The 20175-nt window shown below is 49.7% G+C and overlaps 4 protein-coding genes across 6 annotated transcripts in view; 2 read left to right on the forward strand and 2 right to left on the reverse strand.

The window, feature by feature from the left end:
• SMARCD2 (SWI/SNF related BAF chromatin remodeling complex subunit D2) overlaps positions 1-651 on the forward strand; it is a gene marked incomplete at its 5' end in the record, with an annotated part of 4439 nt that extends 3788 nt beyond the window's left edge. Inside the window, 2 exon segments of the mRNA XM_014587180.2 lie at positions 119-220; positions 292-651. Coding sequence (XP_014442666.1) covers positions 119-220; positions 292-345 — 156 coding nt within the window.
• A 586-nt stretch (positions 652-1237) lies between these two features.
• Positions 1238-6225, reverse strand: PSMC5 (proteasome 26S subunit, ATPase 5). 2 transcript variants are annotated; one of them, XM_006146798.3, is made up of 12 exons: positions 6119-6225; positions 5494-5565; positions 4002-4071; positions 3582-3679; positions 3358-3414; positions 3052-3282; positions 2276-2402; positions 2005-2195; positions 1807-1905; positions 1617-1727; positions 1451-1537; positions 1238-1363 (listed from the first exon to the last, which is right to left on the reverse strand). In XM_006146798.3, the coding sequence occupies exons 1-12, from the start codon at positions 6140-6142 to the stop codon at positions 1310-1312; spliced, it is 1221 nt and encodes a 406-aa protein (XP_006146860.1). In that variant the 5' UTR covers positions 6143-6225; the 3' UTR covers positions 1238-1309. The 2 variants fall into 2 exon arrangements, with proteins under 2 accessions (XP_006146860.1, XP_006146861.2); XM_006146799.3 differs by having other exon boundaries at positions 6052-6177.
• A 41-nt stretch (positions 6226-6266) lies between these two features.
• FTSJ3 (FtsJ RNA 2'-O-methyltransferase 3) lies at positions 6267-14260 on the forward strand. 2 transcript variants are annotated; one of them, XM_006146801.3, is made up of 21 exons: positions 6267-6585; positions 6696-6788; positions 6935-7040; positions 7380-7426; positions 7546-7625; positions 8229-8328; positions 8433-8627; positions 9026-9141; positions 9241-9345; positions 9453-9553; positions 9737-9817; positions 9905-10051; positions 10172-10307; positions 11749-11930; positions 12074-12194; positions 12416-12675; positions 12920-13005; positions 13090-13189; positions 13296-13479; positions 13562-13656; positions 13747-14260. In XM_006146801.3, exons 2-21 carry the CDS (start codon positions 6722-6724, stop codon positions 13937-13939), a joined length of 2502 nt encoding a protein of 833 aa, XP_006146863.1. In that variant the 5' UTR covers positions 6267-6585; positions 6696-6721; the 3' UTR covers positions 13940-14260. The 2 variants fall into 2 exon arrangements, with proteins under 2 accessions (XP_006146863.1, XP_006146862.1); XM_006146800.3 differs by having other exon boundaries at positions 6267-6568.
• A 122-nt stretch (positions 14261-14382) lies between these two features.
• The window catches only part of DDX42 (DEAD-box helicase 42), a gene marked incomplete in the record, with an annotated part of 49453 nt that continues 43660 nt past the window's right edge, over positions 14383-20175 (reverse strand). Inside the window, 1 exon segment of the mRNA XM_014587187.2 lies at positions 14383-15925. Coding sequence (XP_014442673.1) covers positions 15221-15925 — 705 coding nt within the window.

Consider the following 20175-nt stretch of genomic DNA (forward strand, 5'->3'; position numbering starts at 1 on the left):
CAGGAGGTGCCATGTGAACCTGGTGGTCTTAGCCCCAAATACCATTCTTCCAGCTCCAGGGCAGACTGGCTCAGGGGTAGCGGGGAAACTGCTATGTTCTCCTCCTGGCCCTCTGCAGATCATCACCGACGTGATTGGGAACCCTGAGGAAGAGAGACGTGCCGCTTTCTACCACCAGCCCTGGGCCCAGGAGGCAGTGGGAAGGCACATCTTTGCCAAGGTGAGGCTCCGCTTGCTTGGCTCCTTTGTGTTGAGTAGCCGAGGCCTGAGCCAGCCCTCTCCCTTCTCCAGGTGCAGCAGCGAAGGCAGGAACTGGAACAGGTGCTTGGGATTCGCCTGACCTAACTGCTCAGGGATCTCTTCTTCCTTCCCAGCCCTGGAGTCTGGAAGGGGCCCTTTCTGGGTCCTAGCTGGGGCCGCAGACATGTAGGATGGGGTGAGGGGCGCCTGCCACCCTCCAGTCCCCAGCTTCAGTAAACTGTAGTGATAGGATTCCTTGTTGCTTGGTCCCCAAAGCCTTATTACTTTGCTCTTTGGCTTTAATTAGGTTCTCAACAGCTGCCTCCTCTGCCCCCTGCAGGCAGGTCCAAGTAGGACTGCTGGAGGCTGTGCTTTGATGTTGTAATGAGACGGAACCAAAGGCCGCTGGGTTTGCCTGTTTACAGACTCCCCTTGTCTGGGAGAGTGTCCGAGCTAGCTCTGGGGAGCTGGGCAAGGAAGAGGCGGCACAGCCCAGACTCCTCCTGGCCTCTCTAAACCAAAGTTTTTTTTTTTTTTTTTTGCCATTCCTACAAGCCCAGCCTTGCTGCCAGTTTTTTCCTTTCCTTTGGGTATTTGCACTATTTGGGGAGCAGGTTTTTCTATGTGGGAGCCACTTTTTTTGTACAGGGGTAAGTGGGGTTTTCCAAGGAGCCCTATGTGGTGCCTCCTTCCTTGTTTTCCTTCCTTAATCTATGCAAGCGGCTCTGGCCGCCATCATCTCCTGGGATGGCAGGGGAGGTGACGCCTCCTAGAGGGAGGGCACCCTCCAGTTCTCTAGCATGGCCTGACGTGCGGGTATGTGCATGGCAGAGGGCAGGGGAGGCTGGGAGGGCAGTCCTTGCCCTTTGAAACTTGGTAAGGAGGGTGGGCCTAGGGTGTGGCAAGTGCCACTTCTGGCAGGTTTGGAAATTTCCAAATAAATCCTTTTGTTTATTGGTGGTGTCCAGAGCCGGTCATTGAACAGTACAGCCACTCGTGAACAGACGGGAGCCCTAGAAGGCTTGTCCCACAGAGCTTTATTTGAGGGATCCACACGCAGGACATCCACTCACTTCCACAGTTTCTTGATGGACATGTTTTTCTCACTGTCCTTTTGCATGACCTGGAAGAGATGGAGTGAGCATTACATTATGAACTGCCCCTAGCCCACTGCCACCACCAGCAGAGGCAGAAAGATGGAGGCACATACCTTGGCCACTGCCATCTCGAAGTCCTCCTGGGTGACATGGACTCGCCGTTCCCGCAGGGCATACATGCCAGCTTCTGTGCACACTCCCTGAACAGGGAAAGGAAGTTGTGGCACCGGCGCTGGGCCCTCCAAGCCTCTGCCTGCTCTCCCTGGGGACTCCCATTACCTTCACTTCAGCCCCTGATGCTCCTGGCATGAGCTCAGCAATTTTTCTCAGGTTGATCCCCCGGGTCAGGTTCATTTTCCGAGAATGGATCTTCAGAATGTCCAGCCGAGCCTAAAGACAGGACAAGAAAGCCTGAGCCCTGCACTTATGCTCACAGGGAGGGCCCCTACAAGCACCATCTATCACTAACCTCCTCATTGGGAGGTGGGAATTCAATTTTCCTGTCGATGCGTCCCGGGCGAAGCAGGGCCGAGTCTAGTATATCAATCCTGTTGGTAGCCATGATGACCTGGGTGCGGAAAAGGGGTGGAGTCAGGTCAGCTCTTCCTTGGCCTGCATGGCATCATGGGCCTTCCCAGGGCTCATCCTCAGGCTGCCACCCCCTCACCTTGATATTCTTGGTGGCCTCAAAGCCATCCAGCTGGTTGAGAAGCTCTAGCATGGTGCGCTGCACCTCACTGTCACCCCCTGAACCCCCTTCCAGCCTGGAGGAGCCAATAGAGTCGATTTCATCCATGAAGATGATAGATGGAGCGTGTTCTCGGGCCATGACGAACAGTTCCCTCACCATTCTTGCCCCTGTGCAGAAGCACAGCTGGCATCAGGAGGCTTCCCTCTCCCAGCCCCAACTCATTTCTCTCATTCTTGATCACAGTTACCTTCACCAATGAATTTCTGTACCAATTCAGAGCCAGAGACACGAATGAAGGTGCAGTCGGTGTGATGAGCCACAGCTCGGGCCAGCAGTGTCTTCCCCGTGCCTGGGGGGCCATACAGCAGCACACCCTAGAGGAGACAGCAGGACCTGGCACCTCATTCCAGCTTTGCGCTGGATCTCTTGCTAGGTGCGGGGACTACCTAAAATGAACACCAGGCGAGCACTGCGGTGCAGTGGTTCCGTGCTGCCCAGAAGCTGGATCCCATCTGGCAACCACTGGCCAGTGATGTGTGGTGGTTGGGGAGGCTCGATCCCACACTGAGAAACAGGCTGGGTGCATGTGTGTATATGCTCAAGATCCAGAGAGGAAAATGAAGGGGTAGTGGAATAGCCATCCCTCTTGGGAGGTGACTTCTCACTTTCTCTCCTCCTCCTCCCACCCTCAGTCGGCGCACATGCCCTACAGCAAAACTAAACAAAAGGCTGGCCTGGTCAGCCTGAAACATGCGTGCGCTTGAAACCCAACAGTCTGAAGGGGAATTGCAGCATGGGGGTCTGATCATAATCTCTCTAAAAAATGTGTGCAAACTACCATGAATAAGAGAAAAAAAATTTTTCTTAAAACACAGATGAGCATTAGGGGCCCTTCTGGAGCTCAGGGTCCTAGGATCCTCTGCCCTAGTCTTTGTGAGCAGGCAGGGCCTACCTCACCCTGTCCCAGGGTCTGGGTGGGACAGGAGGGGTAAGTACAGCCGGCCCGGGGGCCGTGCTCCGCACCTTGGGCTGTGCGATGCCCAGTGCTTCAAAGAGCTCAGGGTGCTTGACTGGCAGCTCGATCACTTCTTTGATCTCTTTGATCTGCTTGTCCAGTCCACCAATCATCTCGTAGGTTGAGTCTGGCACCTTCTCCACCATCATCAGTGACACCAGTGGGTCCACCTTGTTGGGTAGGATCTTGTGCAGAGTGTAGCTGTCATTTCTTAGAGCCACCCGGCAATTGGGTGTCACCTGGGCAAAGGGGGCAAATTTCAGGAAGTGGGCCATAAGAACTGGCCACACCAGCACCTCACCTGCCACACTCACATCGTTGATGTCGATATTCTTGTCCACGTCTACGACAAACTTTCCCTCAGGATGCACCTAAAGAAACAAAGGCTTGTGACCTTCCCTGACAGCCACCATCACCAACCCTGCCCAGAAAGTCATGAGGGTCTTAGAGTAAGTGAGGACACAGAACCCTGTCTCCCCAAGGCTGCATACAAAGAAGCAGTGGGGCCACGGGCTGGGCCTTGGGGTCACGCTTTTACCTTGACCAGCACCTTCTTCTTGTCCATGGCCCGGACCACTTCCCCGACATAGGAGCCCTGTTCCTGCAGCAGCTGCAGCTCTTCCCGCAAAAGGCGAACTAGATGGTAAACAGACACACAGGTCATCTAGCTGCTGCTCTGGTGCTCCCAGTCCAGAGTCGACTCGACATGCAGAGACTAAGTACCACACTGGAGTTCTGAAGGGACAGCCATAATCACAACAAAGAACTAAGTTCACGTCCTCAAGGCAGTTACACTAGAACCTGAGAAAGGGGTGTGTGTGTGCAATAGCTACATGGTGATAGTGGGAAGTGTCACCTTGCACTGGGGAGGAAGAATGAGCACTGTGAAGACACAGCTCAGGGAGACAAGGCACAGCCGGACCTCAAACTGCCTGCATGCAGTGCCCTTCTCCCTTACCTTTTGCATTTAACTCATTCCTTTGTGCCTGTAGCCTCCGCAAGTTTTGGCTCTTATCATTCACAATCAGCTGTGGAGGAAAGAAAGAAATTGTTACCAAAGGGCAGAAGATAGGACATAGGGTCTTGGCCAAAGCTCTCTCAGGTGGGCAGGAGCTATGAAAAGGGCACGGTGCCTCTCCATGCTGTTTCATTCTCCAGGGTGCACCCACTGACCGTGTCCTGTCCTCTGAGAGCTCTCTGGAGCCTAGGACAGTCATTGATAAAGGCTATTTGTCCAGTACTGGCCCAGGAATAATAATCTAACAGACAAAAGTTATGGAGGCTCACAGTCAATTTCTTGCAGAGGCAACAAGGCATAGTGGAAAGATCTTTAGGTCAGCTGAGTTCTGGCTCCAATTAGGAGGGAGGTTGGCTCTGCCACTGCAGTGTAGGTATTAGGGTGTGGCAGGGCTTGGGGGTAGGGGACAAGGCATGGCAAGACCCTATCAAAGGTACCCGTGTCCCTCCTTTTTCAAGAAATAAACTTCAAAAGCATAGTGAAGCTAAGGCAGGCCATTTCAAGGCTCTAGATCTGTCACCAAACTGCAAGAGTATAGCATCAGCAACTCTGCTTCTTTTTAGGACTACTAAGGTGAACAAATGAAATCAGGTGAAGACATTAAAAAATGACAAACCAAGTATTATATATGCGATTGTACCTGGCGTTCAGGAACTTTCCTTGTGGCTTTCCCCTACCCAATTTGTATAAATTACTTGTCCTACTTCCCCAGTTCAGCTCTGCAGGTTAAGAGCACTGAGTTGCCCCATTCCTTTCATTCAGTCTCCAAGGAATCTGTCCACACTCAATACTGTCCATCCTCCCACTCTCATTAGGCCCTGCTCCACCTCTTTTCCCATAAACTTCCTCTCCTGGGCACGTGTCTTCTCTTTTATTAAAAACCTTTCATTCAGGCTTCTTCCAAAGGGGATGACCTTTTGCTAGAGGAATCTGTTAAAATCTAATTCTTGGAAACGTGTAACAAACCACCAATATTACTACCCTCAAAGGGTGGGACTTGGCTGGGGCCAGCAGTTAGCGTAATGGCTATGTCGCTAGACTCCCACATAGTCGACTGCGGTTCGAGTCCCAGGCCCGGCGGCTTAAACTCACGCCGGGAGCGTGCCCAAGATCCCGAGAGACGAAGGGATTGCGGTGTGGCTATCCCCCCCTGGGGAGTGATTTCTCACTTTCTGTCTCTCTCTGTCTGTCTGGCGAGCAAACACGCCCTATAGCAAAAACCTCTCCAAAAAAAGAAAAAGATGGGACTTGGGAAGAAGAGGTTGTTAACATAGGATGGTTTACATTCGTAGACATACACTTTTCTAAAAGCTATAGAAACAAACAGGAAAAAAAAAATAACCTTCCACTGTACTCTGAATGGAATGATTCCAAGAAACCTGCTTCCATCAGTCCTCACCCCTTCCCAGCTCCCTCTGTAGTCCGTCCTCACCTGGAGTTCTTCAATCTTGGACAGGTAATACTGGCGGAGTCCGCTGCCTGCCTTCCCCTCTTCCAGCTCCATCTGAGACACAGCGTAATTATTAAACGGCAGCTCGTCCAAGGGGTGAAGCCACTTCCAGGACTCCCCCAAGGCTTATTACCATGCAGCTTCGTGCAGTAAAAAGTGCTTGGGCTTTGCAGACTTCAGACCTGGATTTTAATCCCTTATCCCTTCCTTCGAACCCTCCATTTCCCCACGACTAAAATAAAAGAGAATTCCGCCGACTTCCTAAGACATTAGCCGGATCAAGGAATCGTAACATCGCAGCGTTTTACAAAGCGCTATACGAAGCGGAGGCGCTATACTACAGAGTCGGCCAGCAGAAAAGCCCAGCGCCCCGTCCCCCGCCGCTTGCCTCACTCGGCGTCCACCGTCTTCCTCTCCCAGCCCTGCCCGGACTCACCGGGGGCGGCGCTGACACAGCAGATCCGGTCCCAGGCAGGCCCAGTCCAGACTGGCCCACCTACCCCGGCCCACCCGACCCTCTGGCCCGGGCCCGCTCCCCACCTCGGATGTCGCCTGCTCCGCAGCCAGCCCTGGTCCCTGCCCGGCCGCTGCTTCGCCGACAGCATACCTGCTCTGGACCGTCAAGCGCCATGTTCCCTTCTCGGCGGGGCCCGCCGGCATCCGAGCGGTCTCAGCGCGCAGGGCCGGAAGCCAGGGGATTGAACGCCCGGCGCAGTAAAGAGTTCCGGGTCAATGGGCGGGGTGTGTGGCGGGAAGACAGTAAGTGCCGGGGGCCCTGAAGGAGGGGTCGTTGCTGGCGTTTGGGAGTGGAATGGAGAGGAAGTAGGACGCCTAGGTATTACTACCCAGGAACTATATTGGTGGTTCTTGTAATATGCCTTTCTCGTCTCAACTTCCACTTACAAGGCCTGGGGACAAAACCTAGAGGGAAAAAAAATTTAAAAAATGTACGGACACACTAAAAATGGCGGAACACTTGGCCCCGGGGCCGCAGGGACCGGAAGCGGAAGTGCGCTGGCTGTCTGCATGTGGCCGTCCCGGTGTGGCGAGAACGGCGGTGAGTCTAGACTCGGGGTGAGTGTGTGGAACTGGGTGTTGAATGTAGTTGCTCCAGGTGGTGGGAAGTGGCAAGCGAAATCTAGTGCTCCTGAGAGAGACTTTCCCGACTTCTACTTTGTCCCCAGTGTGAGCGACACACTCCCGTTCTGCGATGGGCAAGAAGGGCAAAGTCGGCAAAAGCCGGCGGGACAAATTCTATCATTTGGCGAAGGAGACTGGTGAGTCAGGGCTCGCGCGGGCTGCGGGGGGGCGAGCCGACGACCTGGGCCCAGTCTGCTCCTCCCTTCCGAATACTGAGTTCGACCCCTGCAGAAAGGGTAGTGGGTTGTGAGCCCCGCGGACTCCTTTGGTCGTCGCTCTTCAGGTTACCGTTCTCGCTCCGCCTTCAAGCTGATCCAGCTTAATCGCCGCTTTCAGTTCCTGCAGAAAGCCCGCGCCTTGTTGGACCTGTGTGCCGCGCCAGGGGGATGGTTCGTATCACTCGGTATAGGTCGCCCCTGATGGCAGCTTGCTGGCCCAGCATGGCTTAGAGTTGCTTTGGATAAGGGCAGGGTTAGGGATCTCTCTTACCCTTCAACGGTATAGTAATCCCATCTTAAGATTTCTCTGCACCCCTGAGCAGAGGTCTTTCCTAACCCTTGGAGACAGTTTGTGACTGCAGTGAAGAAGCTTGGAATGTGTACATATGACACGCTTTGGCCACTGTACTTGGCATTGGCAGGGGCTCCTAACACCTGGTGTGAACTATCACACTGCCAAGGAAGTGAACAAATCAGTGCTAGATATTTCAATCTCTATTCCTTTTAAAGGCTGCAGGTGGCTGCCAAGTTTATGCCAGTGTCCAGTCTTATTGTTGGTGAGTAGTGGGGTTCTCCTGGATAGTTGGTGGGTGTTTGAGGCACTAAGTTTGTCCTGTATTTCTCTCCTTCCTGCTTAAGACAGCTCTCTAGAGTTCTCCGACCTGATTTCTTCCAGGAGTGGACCTGGTTCCAATCAAGCCTCTTCCCAATGTAGTAACTCTCCAGGAGGACATCACAACAGAACGCTGTAGACAGGTAACAAGAATCTCTTTTCTTGGCCACTTTATATGTATATGTCTCCTAAATCTCCTAAAGGCAAAGTTTTTCCTATTTACTGTGCCTTGAGGAAGTGTCTGACAAGTCTGTAACTTTTTTTTTAAGGCAGGCACTTTGGCAGTTTTTTTTTTTCTTTCTTTCTTTACTTACTTTATTTTAACTTGACCGGAGAGGGACAGAGAGCAAGCAAGAGTGCAAGCCGCCAGGTCTGGGACTCAAACTGTGGCCGGCCATGTGGGAGTCAAACATTCTTAACCACCATGCCACCTGCCTGCCCCAAGTCTGTAACTTTCTTAATGTCTACTCCAGCCTTTAAATTATTTAGAGTTGAGAATGAAGGAATTGGGGAAAGGCAGAGCTTTTCTCTGAAGTTCTTTCCATGAAGCCCTTTCTCCAGTGAAATCACTATTAGGCTATATAAGCTTTGTGAAGCCCTTGTTTTATACCCCCATGCCTGGCATAGGATTTTGGTCCATTTCTGGGCACTCAGCAAATGACCAGATGGACAAATGGCTGGACTAGGGATTCCATTCGTAGCCATTCATGTGTTTCTGTTGCCATAATCCCTGTTCTTTTCTTTAGGCCCTGAGGAAGGAGCTGAAGACCTGGAAGGTTGATGTTGTACTCAATGATGGGGCCCCCAATGTTGGGGCCAGCTGGGTCCATGATGCTTACTCACAAGGTGCCAGGATTATGGGTCTTGGGAGATGTTGGTGGGGTGGAGGTGGGCATGCCCGCTCAGGTTGCAGAGGTCTTCAGCTGACTGTTTTTTTTTTTTCCCCACAGCCCATTTGACGCTGATGGCTCTGCGTTTGGCTTGTGACTTTTTGGCCCGTGGAGGCTGCTTCATCACAAAAGTTTTCCGTTCTCGTGACTATCAGCCCCTGCTGTGGATCTTCCAGCAGCTGTTCCACCGTGTCCAGGCCACCAAGCCCCAAGCCTCTCGCCATGAATCTGCAGAGATCTTTGTAGTCTGCCAGGGTAGGCATCACTTCCTTTTTTTTTTTCCTTTGGAGAGGTTTTTACTATAGGGCATGTGTGCTCAGTGGAGAGAGGGAGAGAAAATGAGAAATCACCCCCGTGGGAGATGACCGTGCTGCAGTCCCTTCTCCATTCTTCTGTCAGGATTTTGGATATGCATGTACATGTGCCTGGTGTGAGTTTTAAGCTGCCACATCTGGGCCTCAAACCACTGTTGGCCATGTGGGAGTCCAGCACCTTACCCACTCTATCACCTGCTAGCCCCTTCCTTCCTTTTTTCTCTTGATTAGGCCTTCTGACTACCAGTGCCCTTTCCCCCAATTCCAAACACCATCATTTCCAGCTCTAAATAAAGGTTGGGGTGGGCATTAAGAACATTAAATATTCTGTCATTTTAGGATTCTTGGCTCCTGACAAGGTTGATAGTAAATTCTTTGACCCCAAATTTGCCTTCAAGGAAGTTGAAGTTCAGGCTAAGACTGTTACTGAGTTGGTGACTAAGAAAAAGCCAAAGGTGTGTTGAAATGGGGCCACCCTCAAGTCCCGGGACTCTGGGGAACTTGGGCCTACAGGCCATAGAAAGGTCCTTCAACCTTTCTATTTCTGCATCTAGGCTGAAGGTTATGCTGAGGGTGACCTCACTCTTTATCATCGTACCTCTGTCACGGATTTCCTCCGAGCCACCAACCCTGTGGACTTCCTCTCCAAGGCCAGCGAAGTAAGTTCCCAGACTCTAGAGATGTAAAGGAGTCCCAGATACATGTAAAGGAGTCTTAGATACATGGCCTAAGACTCTCCCTGACTTCTTTCCCTCCTTAAAAACAGATCTCACTAGATGAGGAAGAGTTGGCACAACACCCGGCTACCACTGAGGACATAAGAGCATGCTGTCAGGACATCAAAGTGCTGGGGAGAAAGGAGCTCAGGTATGAGGTGGGGTGGGCCCAGGGATCAGGAGCCCTGGAGGCAGGGAAAGGTCATTGAAGGCTGTGATGTTGGATCTCTAGGACAGGATGCTGCTGTGTGAGAGCTTTGGAGTGTGGGCCTAAAACAGGGGAGGCAGGCACAAGAGGGAGATGGTAAGATAAGTAATAGTATTTTGGGGACAGGTCCCTACTAAACTGGAGAACAAAACTTCGGCGATATGTGGCCAAGAAGCTGAAAGAGCAAGCGAAGGCCCTGGACATCAGGTGAGGAGGGCATCAACCAGGGTGAGTGTTGGCTGGCTGTCAGGAAGAAGTGTCTGGAAAAACAAACTCCTTGGACTATTTGGTCAGCCTCAGCTCAGGAGAGGAGGAAGAAGGTGAGGAGGAGGAGGAGTCAACAGCAGGGACTACAAGGCAGCCCTCTGAGGAGGAGGAGGAGGAACAACTGAACCAAACCCTGGCTGAGATGAAGGCCCAGGAGGTGGCAGAATTAAAAAGGTGAGAAATTGAGGAAGACCTGGGGAGCCCCAACAAAGAGGTCCTCAGCATGTGAAGACTGGGAAAGAGAAGGAAGTCTTCAGAGCTGGGCAGCTTTGATCCTTCAACATGTCCCCTTAGGAAGAAAAAGAAGCTACTACGTGAGCAGAGAAAGCAGCGAGAGCGCATAGAACTGAAGATGGACCTGCCTGGGGTTTCCATTGCAGACGAGGGGGAGACCGGAATGTTCTCGCTGCGCACCATCCGGGGTCACCAGGTGAGGCAGGATAATCCATCCACTTGGGTGATTGGAGGTGGGAGACACTGGTTTTTACTAAGGGTGCTAAGCGATCAGGGGCTCTGAAAAAAAAACACCCTACACCTAATGAGATTAAATTAGGAAGATTCGTGAGTGTGATACAGATTTATTCCTATACAACTAGAATATTAGGAGCGGGCCCAGGAGGTGCCGGACTCACACATGGCCAACCGTGGTGGGTTGAGTCCTGGACCTGGAGGCTTGCTTTCTCTTCTCTACCTCCTCCTGGTCAAAATTAAAATGATAGTGAATAAAATTAAATAAAAAAATATATTAGGACCAAGAGTTTGAATCATGGCAGATGCAGCCAGGATACCTGGGTTACAAGCACAGGTGCAGAGTCTCCCTTAAAGCGAGCAGTGTTCATCAGTTCACTGAGGCTAAGTGAGTACCGCACAGCAGGCTACTGGAGAACGTGCTCTTCCCTGGTAAAAGCAGCCTCAAGCAAAATGAGCTCTTGTGGTCCTTGTGTGGGAATGTCATAGCCAGGTAGTCACCGTCCTACAGGCGAGGCAGAAGAGCATAGTGGCGCTAATGCAGACTTCAGGGTTTAGCCCCAGCTCCCCCACTTGGAGCTGGGTGACTGAGTTGTCACTGATACTCTTTGCCTCAGTTTCCTCACCTGTCAAACAGTAACAGAACCTACCCACTAGGGTTTTTTTTAATAAGGAATGAAAAAAAGATGGCCTGTTGTAATTGTTGGTATGTGATGTACTCATGTATTATGAACAAAACTGCATGGATTTCAAACATTTTTGTGCCAAAATAAACTCACTTCAATTCCATTTTTCCATGAACTTCTTAAAGTTCATGGAAAGCTCTTCTTGCCATGAGACTACACTGTGGTTCTGAGTTGACGTGATACAGTTCTATTAAGTGTATGTTTGGGTTCCTTTATTCTGTGGAAACAAAATGGGTAGATGTTACTCTCAGAAGGTGATAACACTAGAAGAAAAATCAGTTTAGAATATTCTAAATTTTGGAGCTATATGGGGCACGGGGTACTTCTCTATAACACCTATAAGTGCCACCATTGACGGTGAGACAGAGACAATCATCAGTTCAGTGATCTGGCCTCGGATACAATATCTTAAACAGTTGGGCTGGTCACTTCCCTGGGTCTAAGCTTCCCTATGTCTCTGTCTCAGCATTGCTGAGAATAAACTAAGTTAATGGACATAGGGGAAAAGCTGTGATGTCAACAGATGGTGTGTTGGTTAAAGACATTGGAATCCCACTTGACTGACCAAGGTTCGAGTCCTGGGCTTGGCAGCTTGGTTTCTCACTTGCCCTCTCTCTGTCCCTCTCTGGTCAGATTAAAAATAAATACATACATAAATAATTCTTTAAAAAAACAGCAATGTGTTCCTTTAAGTACTTCTTTCTGTTCCAACTTCAGTTGTTAGAGGAAGTGACACAAGGGGACATGAGTGCTGCAGACACGTTTCTGTCCGACCTGCCGGGGGATGACATCTATGTATCAGATGTCGAGGACGATGACAGTGCATCTCTGGATAGTGACCTGGATCCTGAGGAGCTGGCAGGAGTCGGGGGACGTCAGGTTCTGAAGGACCAAAAGTGGTAGGGATAGGGGAGTGAGAGGAGGTACCGCTATCCGCAGCTGCAGTCCTGCAGCACTTGTGCGGGTGTCATTGGGGAGGTCGGGGAGCAAGGCCTCCAGCTCTGGGTTGCTGAATCTCCCCCACTTTCCTTTGGGTATACAGTGTGCAGTTTGCTGAAGCAGATGACGACAAAGAGGAGGAGAAAGAAGAAAATCCACTGCTGGTGCCACTGGAAGAAAAGGCAGTCCTGCAGGAAGAGCAAGCCAACCTGTGGTTCTCCAAGGTAAAGAGGCTGGGGGCTAGGTACAGAGGTGGGAGGGCACCACAGTGTGATACCAGAGAGCACACAGGAAGGCCCTGGGTTCAGGTTCTGGGTTGAACCTGTGGTCCAGGCTGGCAGAGAGGCTGAGGCCCAGGCTGTGGTGTGGGATCTCTTCCTTTTTTTCTTATGAAAGAAACAATTTGAGAGGTTTGGGGTGAGATGGACAGATTCCTCCACCACAGGATGGCTTCAGTGGAATAGAGGATGATGCTGACGAGGCCTTGGAGATCAGTCAGGCCCAGCTGCTGTACAGGAGCCGGTGCAAGGGACAGCAGCAGCCACAGCTGCCACCACCCCCCACTTCGAAGACTAAGTCTCCCCAGGGACATGAAGATGCCCCTAAAGAGACAGAGCCTCCTTCAGGGACGGAAGCTACCACTAGCCCTGGAGAAGAAAGAGGTGGCAGCTCAGACAGTGACAGCACTAGCAGTGAGGAAGAAAGGTGAGTTGAGTACAGCTGGAGGAGGAAGCATTCAGGGGTTTTCTCAAGCTTGGTTGCAGCCTGGGAGCTTTAAACAGGCTGAGGATTCTGATTTAACTGGTCGGGGGTATTGCTGGATGGCAGAATTCCTGCAGGTTTCCTGTAAGTGGGCTTAAACAGGCAACAGGATTGAGTTGAGGTGGAAATGCTGTCTAGGTGGTGTAGGAAGTGGTGGAATATTTACTAACAGTCCTCCTCCTAACAGTTGGGAACCACCATGTAGTAAGAAGAGAAGTCGTAGACCGAAGTCAGATGATGACGGGTTTGAGGTGGTGCCCATTGAGGACCCAGGTGAGATCTGTGTGTAGTAGGTTAGAGAAGTCCTGTAGCAGCTTGTTTTGGGAATCAAGCTCTGACTTCTCCTTCCCTTTCTAGCAAAACACCGGATACTGGACCCTGAAGGCCTCGCTTTAGGTGCTATTATTGCCTCTTCCAAAAAGGCCAAGAGAGATCTCATAGATAACTCCTTCAACCGGTGAGCATGAGTCTGGAGAAACGGCCTGGGGTGCAGTAGGCAACTAGGGGATTTCTTTAGAAAGCCTAGAATGGCTGATTATAGGGCTGGTGTCCCCTCTGCCCAGGTATACATTTAATGAGGAAGAGGGGGAGCTTCCCGAGTGGTTTGTCCAGGAAGAAAAGCAGCACCGTATCCGTCAACTGCCTGTTGACAAGAAGGAGGTAGAGCGTTACCGGAAACGCTGGAGGGAGATCAACGCACGTCCCATCAAGAAAGTGGCTGAAGCCAAGGCCAGAAAGAAGCGAAGGGTAGGTAGTGGGAGTTGCTTGAGATTAGGGTTGGGCAGGACAGGAGTGGGGAAAAGGTCACCTGACTGGGGTCCCCTCCCAGATGCTGAAGAAACTGGAGCAGACCAAGAAGAAGGCAGAGGCTGTGGTGAACACAGTGGACATCTCAGAACGAGAGAAAGTGGCCCAGCTACGGAGGTAATGGGGAGGACAACCCATGAAGGCACATGGGGTTAAAAAGACCAACAGATAGCAAGCTCCTACCCCTGACTTTTCTTTCCTTTGCAGTCTCTACAAGAAGGCTGGGTTAGGCAAAGAGAAACGCCAAGTCACCTACGTTGTAGCCAAAAAAGGTGTGGGCCGCAAAGTACGCCGGCCAGCTGGGGTTAGAGGTCATTTCAAGGTGGTGGACTCAAGAATGAAGAAGGACCAGAGAGCACAGCAGCGGAAGGAGCAGAAAAAAAAGCATAAGCGGAAGTGAGGGCCTCTGGGCTTCCCTGAGACTGGAAAGATGCAGTGCCACTTGCTGCAGCTTCCTTGGTACCCGCTTTGCCAACAAGGTGGGATGCCTAGAACAGCCAGGATGGTCCTTTGTGGTGGGGAGGGTATCCTGTCTCAGAGAACTGCTGCACAGTCCTTTTTGAAGCTGGTCAAACCCCTCTGGCCCTCCTATGAAGAGTATGGGGTACTGAATGAAAACTGGCAAGCCCTGTGACAGTTCAGTGTCAGTGGCCTGACTTAGTCTATTCTTGGGCACATGGGCCCGATTCTATTAGCTGAATAAAACCAGGACCACAGAAGACTCTTTTCTGACAGTTCAGTAACTCTGGACCCACACCTGAGTGTCTACTGTGTGCTGTCTTGTTCTTAGCCATTGTGAGGCACTGCCTTGCTGTGAAGGAGAAATGACAGACAAGCCACAGGTCCCAGTAGTAAACCATTTACTAGAGAGCAAGCAGAAAGGAATGCACATCTTAAAGAAACCTTCACAAAGTCACAAAATTTGAAGTTTGTGTATTTTTCCTTTTATAAACAAGATAGAACAAAAAAAAAATCATCAAAATCATTTCAGCAAAAGACTTCCTACCATTGGGGCAAGTTAAAAAAAAAAAATAGACACTTTAAAAGCTGCTGTTGGGGCGTTTTGTTTTTTAAACGTAAAACACAACAGATCTGGAGCAGTCCTGGAACCCTGGTTTCCAGGATGGTCTTTTTCCTTCCATCAAGGAGGTCACAGGAATCTTTGGGCCTAGGTCTAGAAAGCTGTTGTTCCTTACGCATCTCAGGGCCAGATACAGACTTGGCTGCGGAACCCGAGCATCTGTTCTCATTCGGAATCAGACCTCTCCCTTCCCTGCGAAACACTGGGATCTGCCAAACCAGACTGCTCCCCCAACGGGCTGGGTTTGCAGAAGCCAACTCCTAAAAAGGGGACTGCATGGCCACAGCTAAGAAAAAGAACTCAATTTATAGGTGTATAGGTGTTTACACAGTGGCATTTTAGTAAAAAAAAGCTATATGGTACAAACCTAGAGTGGGTTCTGTGCCTTGTAAGGCTCTTTAACCCACAACCAAAAAACCCAAGTAGCTTCTCAAGAAAACATCCAAAAACCACTCTGACAAGGGGCAATGCCTCCAGGCTCCAGCTCGCCAGGGGGTCCTTACACCTTGGATCCCAACCCAGCCCTGAGACACCTAGTTACCTGTATCTTTCTGAAAATAAAATTAAAGACAGCAGACTTCACACTTTAGCACATACCCTCTAACTGTCCCATCGACTCTTCTTGCGTTTGGGTGGCTCTGGGACAGCGAAACCATCAGCTGTCTTGTCTGTGGTCTTGTCTGTCTTTTCCACCTTGGGTTCCACCTTGGGGTCCATCTTGCTCTCACGATTACAACCTTCTTTCCTGCTCTCCCCATTGCGGCCATCATTTGCACCCCGGCTCTCCCCGTGCCGGCCTGTGCTTCCGTGTCTGTTCTCCCCATGCCGATGGCCATCAGTATGACGGCTGCTGCTTTCTGGGTAGCGGTACCCATCTCCGTGGCGACCACCATCTCCATGGCGTGGGCTATCTCCATGGCGTGGACTATCACCATGCCGATTGCCACTTTCTCCGTGACTGTGACGGCTGCCACTCCGGTTCTCAGTGTATCTCTCTCTTTTCCCATTGCCACCCCCAATCCCTTCCCGGTTATTATTGCCTAAAGCTGTGTTGTTGACTCCTTGGGCTCCAGCAGAAGGGTAGGTCACTGGAGCACTGCTGATGTTCCCAGCATTGCCAAAGCCTGGGATGCCCTTGGCAGCACTGGTGATGGGGCTGTCAGGGTTGTTGTGGCCCTGCTGTGCTGAATTGGTTGGAACAGAATTCAAGCTTCCTGCACTAGTCCATCCACTTGCCCCCGCAGCAGAGCTCCCGGCCTTCTGATTGTTTAAGCTGGCGGCAACAAAGTGACTCTTGTACTGTGACTGAAAGAAAAGACACCAGGAGTAGGGAAGTTAGCAAGTTCAAGAAACTCAAGTATATAAGCTTGGCAATTAAGTACAAAGAGACTCTAAGTATGCCACTTTGGCCTTGTGACTTCAGTATCATGATGGCCCCACAGCACAGTCCCTTTCTTTTTTTTGGTGTTTGTTTCTGCTACAGGATATGTGCATTCACCAGAAAGAAACAGGGTGTGTATGTGTGTGAGAGAAATCAGCTCCCAAGAGAATGGCCATACCACCATCCCTTCATTCTCCCCTTGGGATTCTGGCCAAGTACGCACATACACCCAGAGTGATTTTCAAGCTACTGAGTCTAAGACTTGAACCACAAAGTCAGCCATGAGGGACCCAGTGCCTTAACCTCTATGCCACTTGCTGGCCCAGCACAGTCCCTTTCTCAAGATGTAAGGAAAACTTATGGAGAGACACACCTCAGTGTAGTATTTACTTTTTTAAAAAAAAATAATTATTTATTTATTTATTCATTCACTTTTAATTCGACCAGAGAGAGACACAGAGAGAAAGAGACAGAGGGAAAGTGAGAAAGCAAGCCACCAGGTCCGGGACTCGAACCATGGTCAACCATGTGGGAGTGTCCAGTGCCTTAACTACCACGCCACTTGCTGGTCCCGTAACATTTACTTTTATAGCCTGATTGGCCAGGACAGAAGCATTTGTGAATATAGAAGCAATTCCAACACTGTCTGCAATGTTTTTCACAACTCAAAAATCCAAAAGTTACCAAAAACTAGAATAAATTTGAAAGCAAAACTTGCCTTAAATTATAAGACTTTACATGGTGGTGGCTGCAGGCCTTGTTGGGGTGTTACTATGAAATATGCACACCTTTCTCAAATCTGAAAAATCTTGAATTCTAGAACAAGGATTTCTATGTTCCTGTATAAAATATGCAAATTAAGGACCAGTAGATGGCATAGCAGTTACGTTGTTGGACTCCCATATGGCCGACTGTGGCTTGAGTCCTGGACCTTGCAGCTGGAAATTCATGCGTGGCACGTGTGCGCCCAAGATCCCGAGAGAATGGAGTAGAAGGGACTGTGACCATTCCCCCGGAAGGTCATTTCTCGCTTTCCATCTATGTCTCTGGCAAGTACACACACTATAGCAAAGATCTCTCTAAAAAATAAAGTGCAAATTAAGGCCTTGTGGAGCCAGCAGTTGGCATAGGGGTCCATTGCTGGACTCCCCACAGCAATGACTGACTGCAGTTTGAGTACTGAACCTGGTGGCACACATGTGTGAACATGCATGCCCAAGATGCCTGAAGAGGAATGGACGAAAAGGGATTGTGGTGTGGCCATCCCCCAGGGAGTGATTTCTCACTTTCCCTCTCATTCTCTCTCTCCAAGCGCACATACTCTAATATATGTATAAATAAATATATGTAAATAGGAATAAAATTAAGGCCTAGCTAATTAGATGCCAGCCAACGAAGTGTAAGTGTAGTACAAATAAAATAGGCTCAGGATTCACAAGAGATAACAACCACCTAGAGATCACAAACAGCCTTGGGGAGGCAGCCCCAAGCCATTAGGGAGGAAACAAACCCCACTGCAGCACGACAGCTCTGTTCGGGGTGTGACTAAAGGAAGTGACCACTCCTAAAGCCTTCTGCAGCTCCAAGTAAGCTACTGTGAGGTTTATATTTGAAATCCAGACAGTGAGAAGGCCCTAAATCTAGCATCAAAGCTATAAGCCCAGCTACCACCTCAGGAGGGTGAGGCTCCTTATCACTGCCCCAGAGTTACTCCCCAACACACTTAACCAAATGCTCTTTCGGACCTGGAAAGCTGCTTTCATTGCTGTCAGCCGATCTCCCATGGCTCCTGTGGAGGGTTTGTAGGCCTCATAATTGCTCATTACATTGTTGTTATTTCCTCGGTCCTAAAAAACAAATATACTCATGAGGGTTGAAAATAAGTCAGAAAGCCCATTGTCCCATACTGGGATTCCTTGTACTGGTAACTCAAATTGGCAGCTTGGTGGGAATGTTGCTACATATACTTTGGGAGAAAAGGTGCAGTAATGAAGAGTCAAAGATCCTTCTGCCCCTCAATCCAGAAATGTGGTCAGATTATACCTAAAGCCGACAAACACAAATGCATTCAAACAAGTAAAATTTATATCAAAGATGAAATGATACATGCTTAGGCTCTGAATCGAGACTATGGGCCTGAATCTCAGCTTCAGCACCCAGCAGTATATAACCAAGGGCCTCAGTTTTACTGTGTGTACTTACTTATACTGGGTAGTTGTGAAGACTGAGTTAAGATGTGTGATTATTTGGAATGGGTTTTGTCCAAATAAAGCTATCAGCAAATAAATGCAGGCTATGGCTATCATCTACACCATCACCATCATCACTGTAATTTGCGAAAAGAATTTTTCTAAATCAACTATGCCAAATTATCTAACTATTGTATAATGCTCCAGAAAAGTAAAATGGCAGCTTTCTGCCCTGGCTTAGGAATCAAAGTGACAGAAAATAGGCATTTAAAAAAGCCAGAGAGTAGATGCTCTTGTTACCTGGTGAGAAAAAACTAGCTCTTACCTCTCTGATATGATTTCCCAGAGAGCAGGGATCATTCTTCAGTTTAGGGACAAGACATAGCCAGGGTAGCTACAGCAACTCTCTGGCACCATTTCCCTAGCTGTGGGCTCTGGACAAGGGTTTAGGGAATGCAAAACAGACTGCGGGGCGCTACCTCCGGTTTCTGATTCAGTAAGTTTCAGCATGTGCTGCTGGTCCAGGGACCACAATTTGCAGAGGGTGGTGAGTGGTTAAGGCACTGGACACCCACATGGCTGCCTGTGGTCTGAGCCCCGGATCTGGAGGCTTGCCTTCTCTGTCTCCCTCTCTGTTCCTCTCTGTGTGTCTCTCTGGTCTAATTAAAACATATTAATAATAATGATAAATAAAACTAAATAATTTTTTTTTATAAAAAGGAAAGTTACATTAAGAACTAGCACTGATGGGACCAGTGAATGGTGTAACGGTTACATCACTGGACTCTCAATAAGTTGACCATAGTTTGAGTCCTGGACCTGGCAGCTTCAACTCACACAGGGTGCATGTGCATGCATGCCCAAAATCCCGAGAGGGGAATGGAGAAGGGACTGCGGCATGGCCAGCCCCTTGGGGTGTGACTTCTCACTTTTCTCAGTCTTTCTCTGGTGAGCGTACACCAGAGCAAAAATATCTAAATAAAAGAAGTAGCACTGGGCCCAGTCTTACCTTGTTTAGTCAGTACTGTATAGGGCTACAATACTGGCAGCCTCCTGACTGACTGCTAGTTCAAATTCCCTGTCAATCTGAAAACCAGCAGAGGGCCCACACTGGTACCCAAAATCTTAAGGAGCTAGAGGGATGGGGCATGGGGATCACAGCATGATGAAATCCTGTTGAGGGTGCTCAATCACTTTTTTGTGTGTGTTCTCTTATGATAAAGCGCTGCACTGACTCAAATCAGATTAAATTCAAGTACCTTTGTTCTTGTTATTTTTGAGAGTTTTTTTACTACAGGGCGCGTGCGCTCACAGAAAGACAGATTCTCCTCTCAGGATCTTGGGCACGCACATGTGCCGGCCTGAGATTAAGCCACTGAGTCCGAGACTCAAAGCATGGTCGACTACATGGGAGTCCAGCGACATAGCCATTATGTCAACTGCTGGTCCCAAAATTTAAGTACCTTTCTAAACAGTGTCAAATGAGGCCTCCCTTAGGTAGACGAGAGCAATTCTAACGTCACCCAGGACGTGGAACCAAGGGCACCGTAGTGTGGACTCACCGTGTTCTCGGAGCCTAGGCCAGGTCGCTCCCTGTAGCCTAGGCCTCCTCCACCAATATTCAGCTTTTTGCCTTTCCCTCCTTTGAAGCGTGATTTCCGAAACCAGGCATTCTGTAGTAAACACAATTAGAGGTTAAGCCATAGAAGGAGAGAAAGCCAGAGGAAGGGGAGAAGGTCAAAGAGGAAATTACGTGGGAGGGAAGAACATTCTGCTTCAACTTTAGCCAAAGGATTTAAGGGAGGAATTGTTCACAGAATCACAGATTGGCCTGCTTTTGGTTGCTTAGTCCACCAAATTTGTCAGGAGGCAGATCACGTTCTAAGGTGTCTTTCCTGTTTCTTCCTTAGGCGCTTTTGGAAGGGAAGTGCTTCACATCAGATAAGCTTCACATCAGAGTAGCCACTATGGCCACTTTAAACTTT

Source organism: Tupaia chinensis, unplaced genomic scaffold (assembly GCF_000334495.1).
Source record: "Tupaia chinensis unplaced genomic scaffold, TupChi_1.0 Scaffold000187_1, whole genome shotgun sequence".
NCBI classification, from domain to species: domain Eukaryota; kingdom Metazoa; phylum Chordata; class Mammalia; order Scandentia; family Tupaiidae; genus Tupaia; species Tupaia belangeri.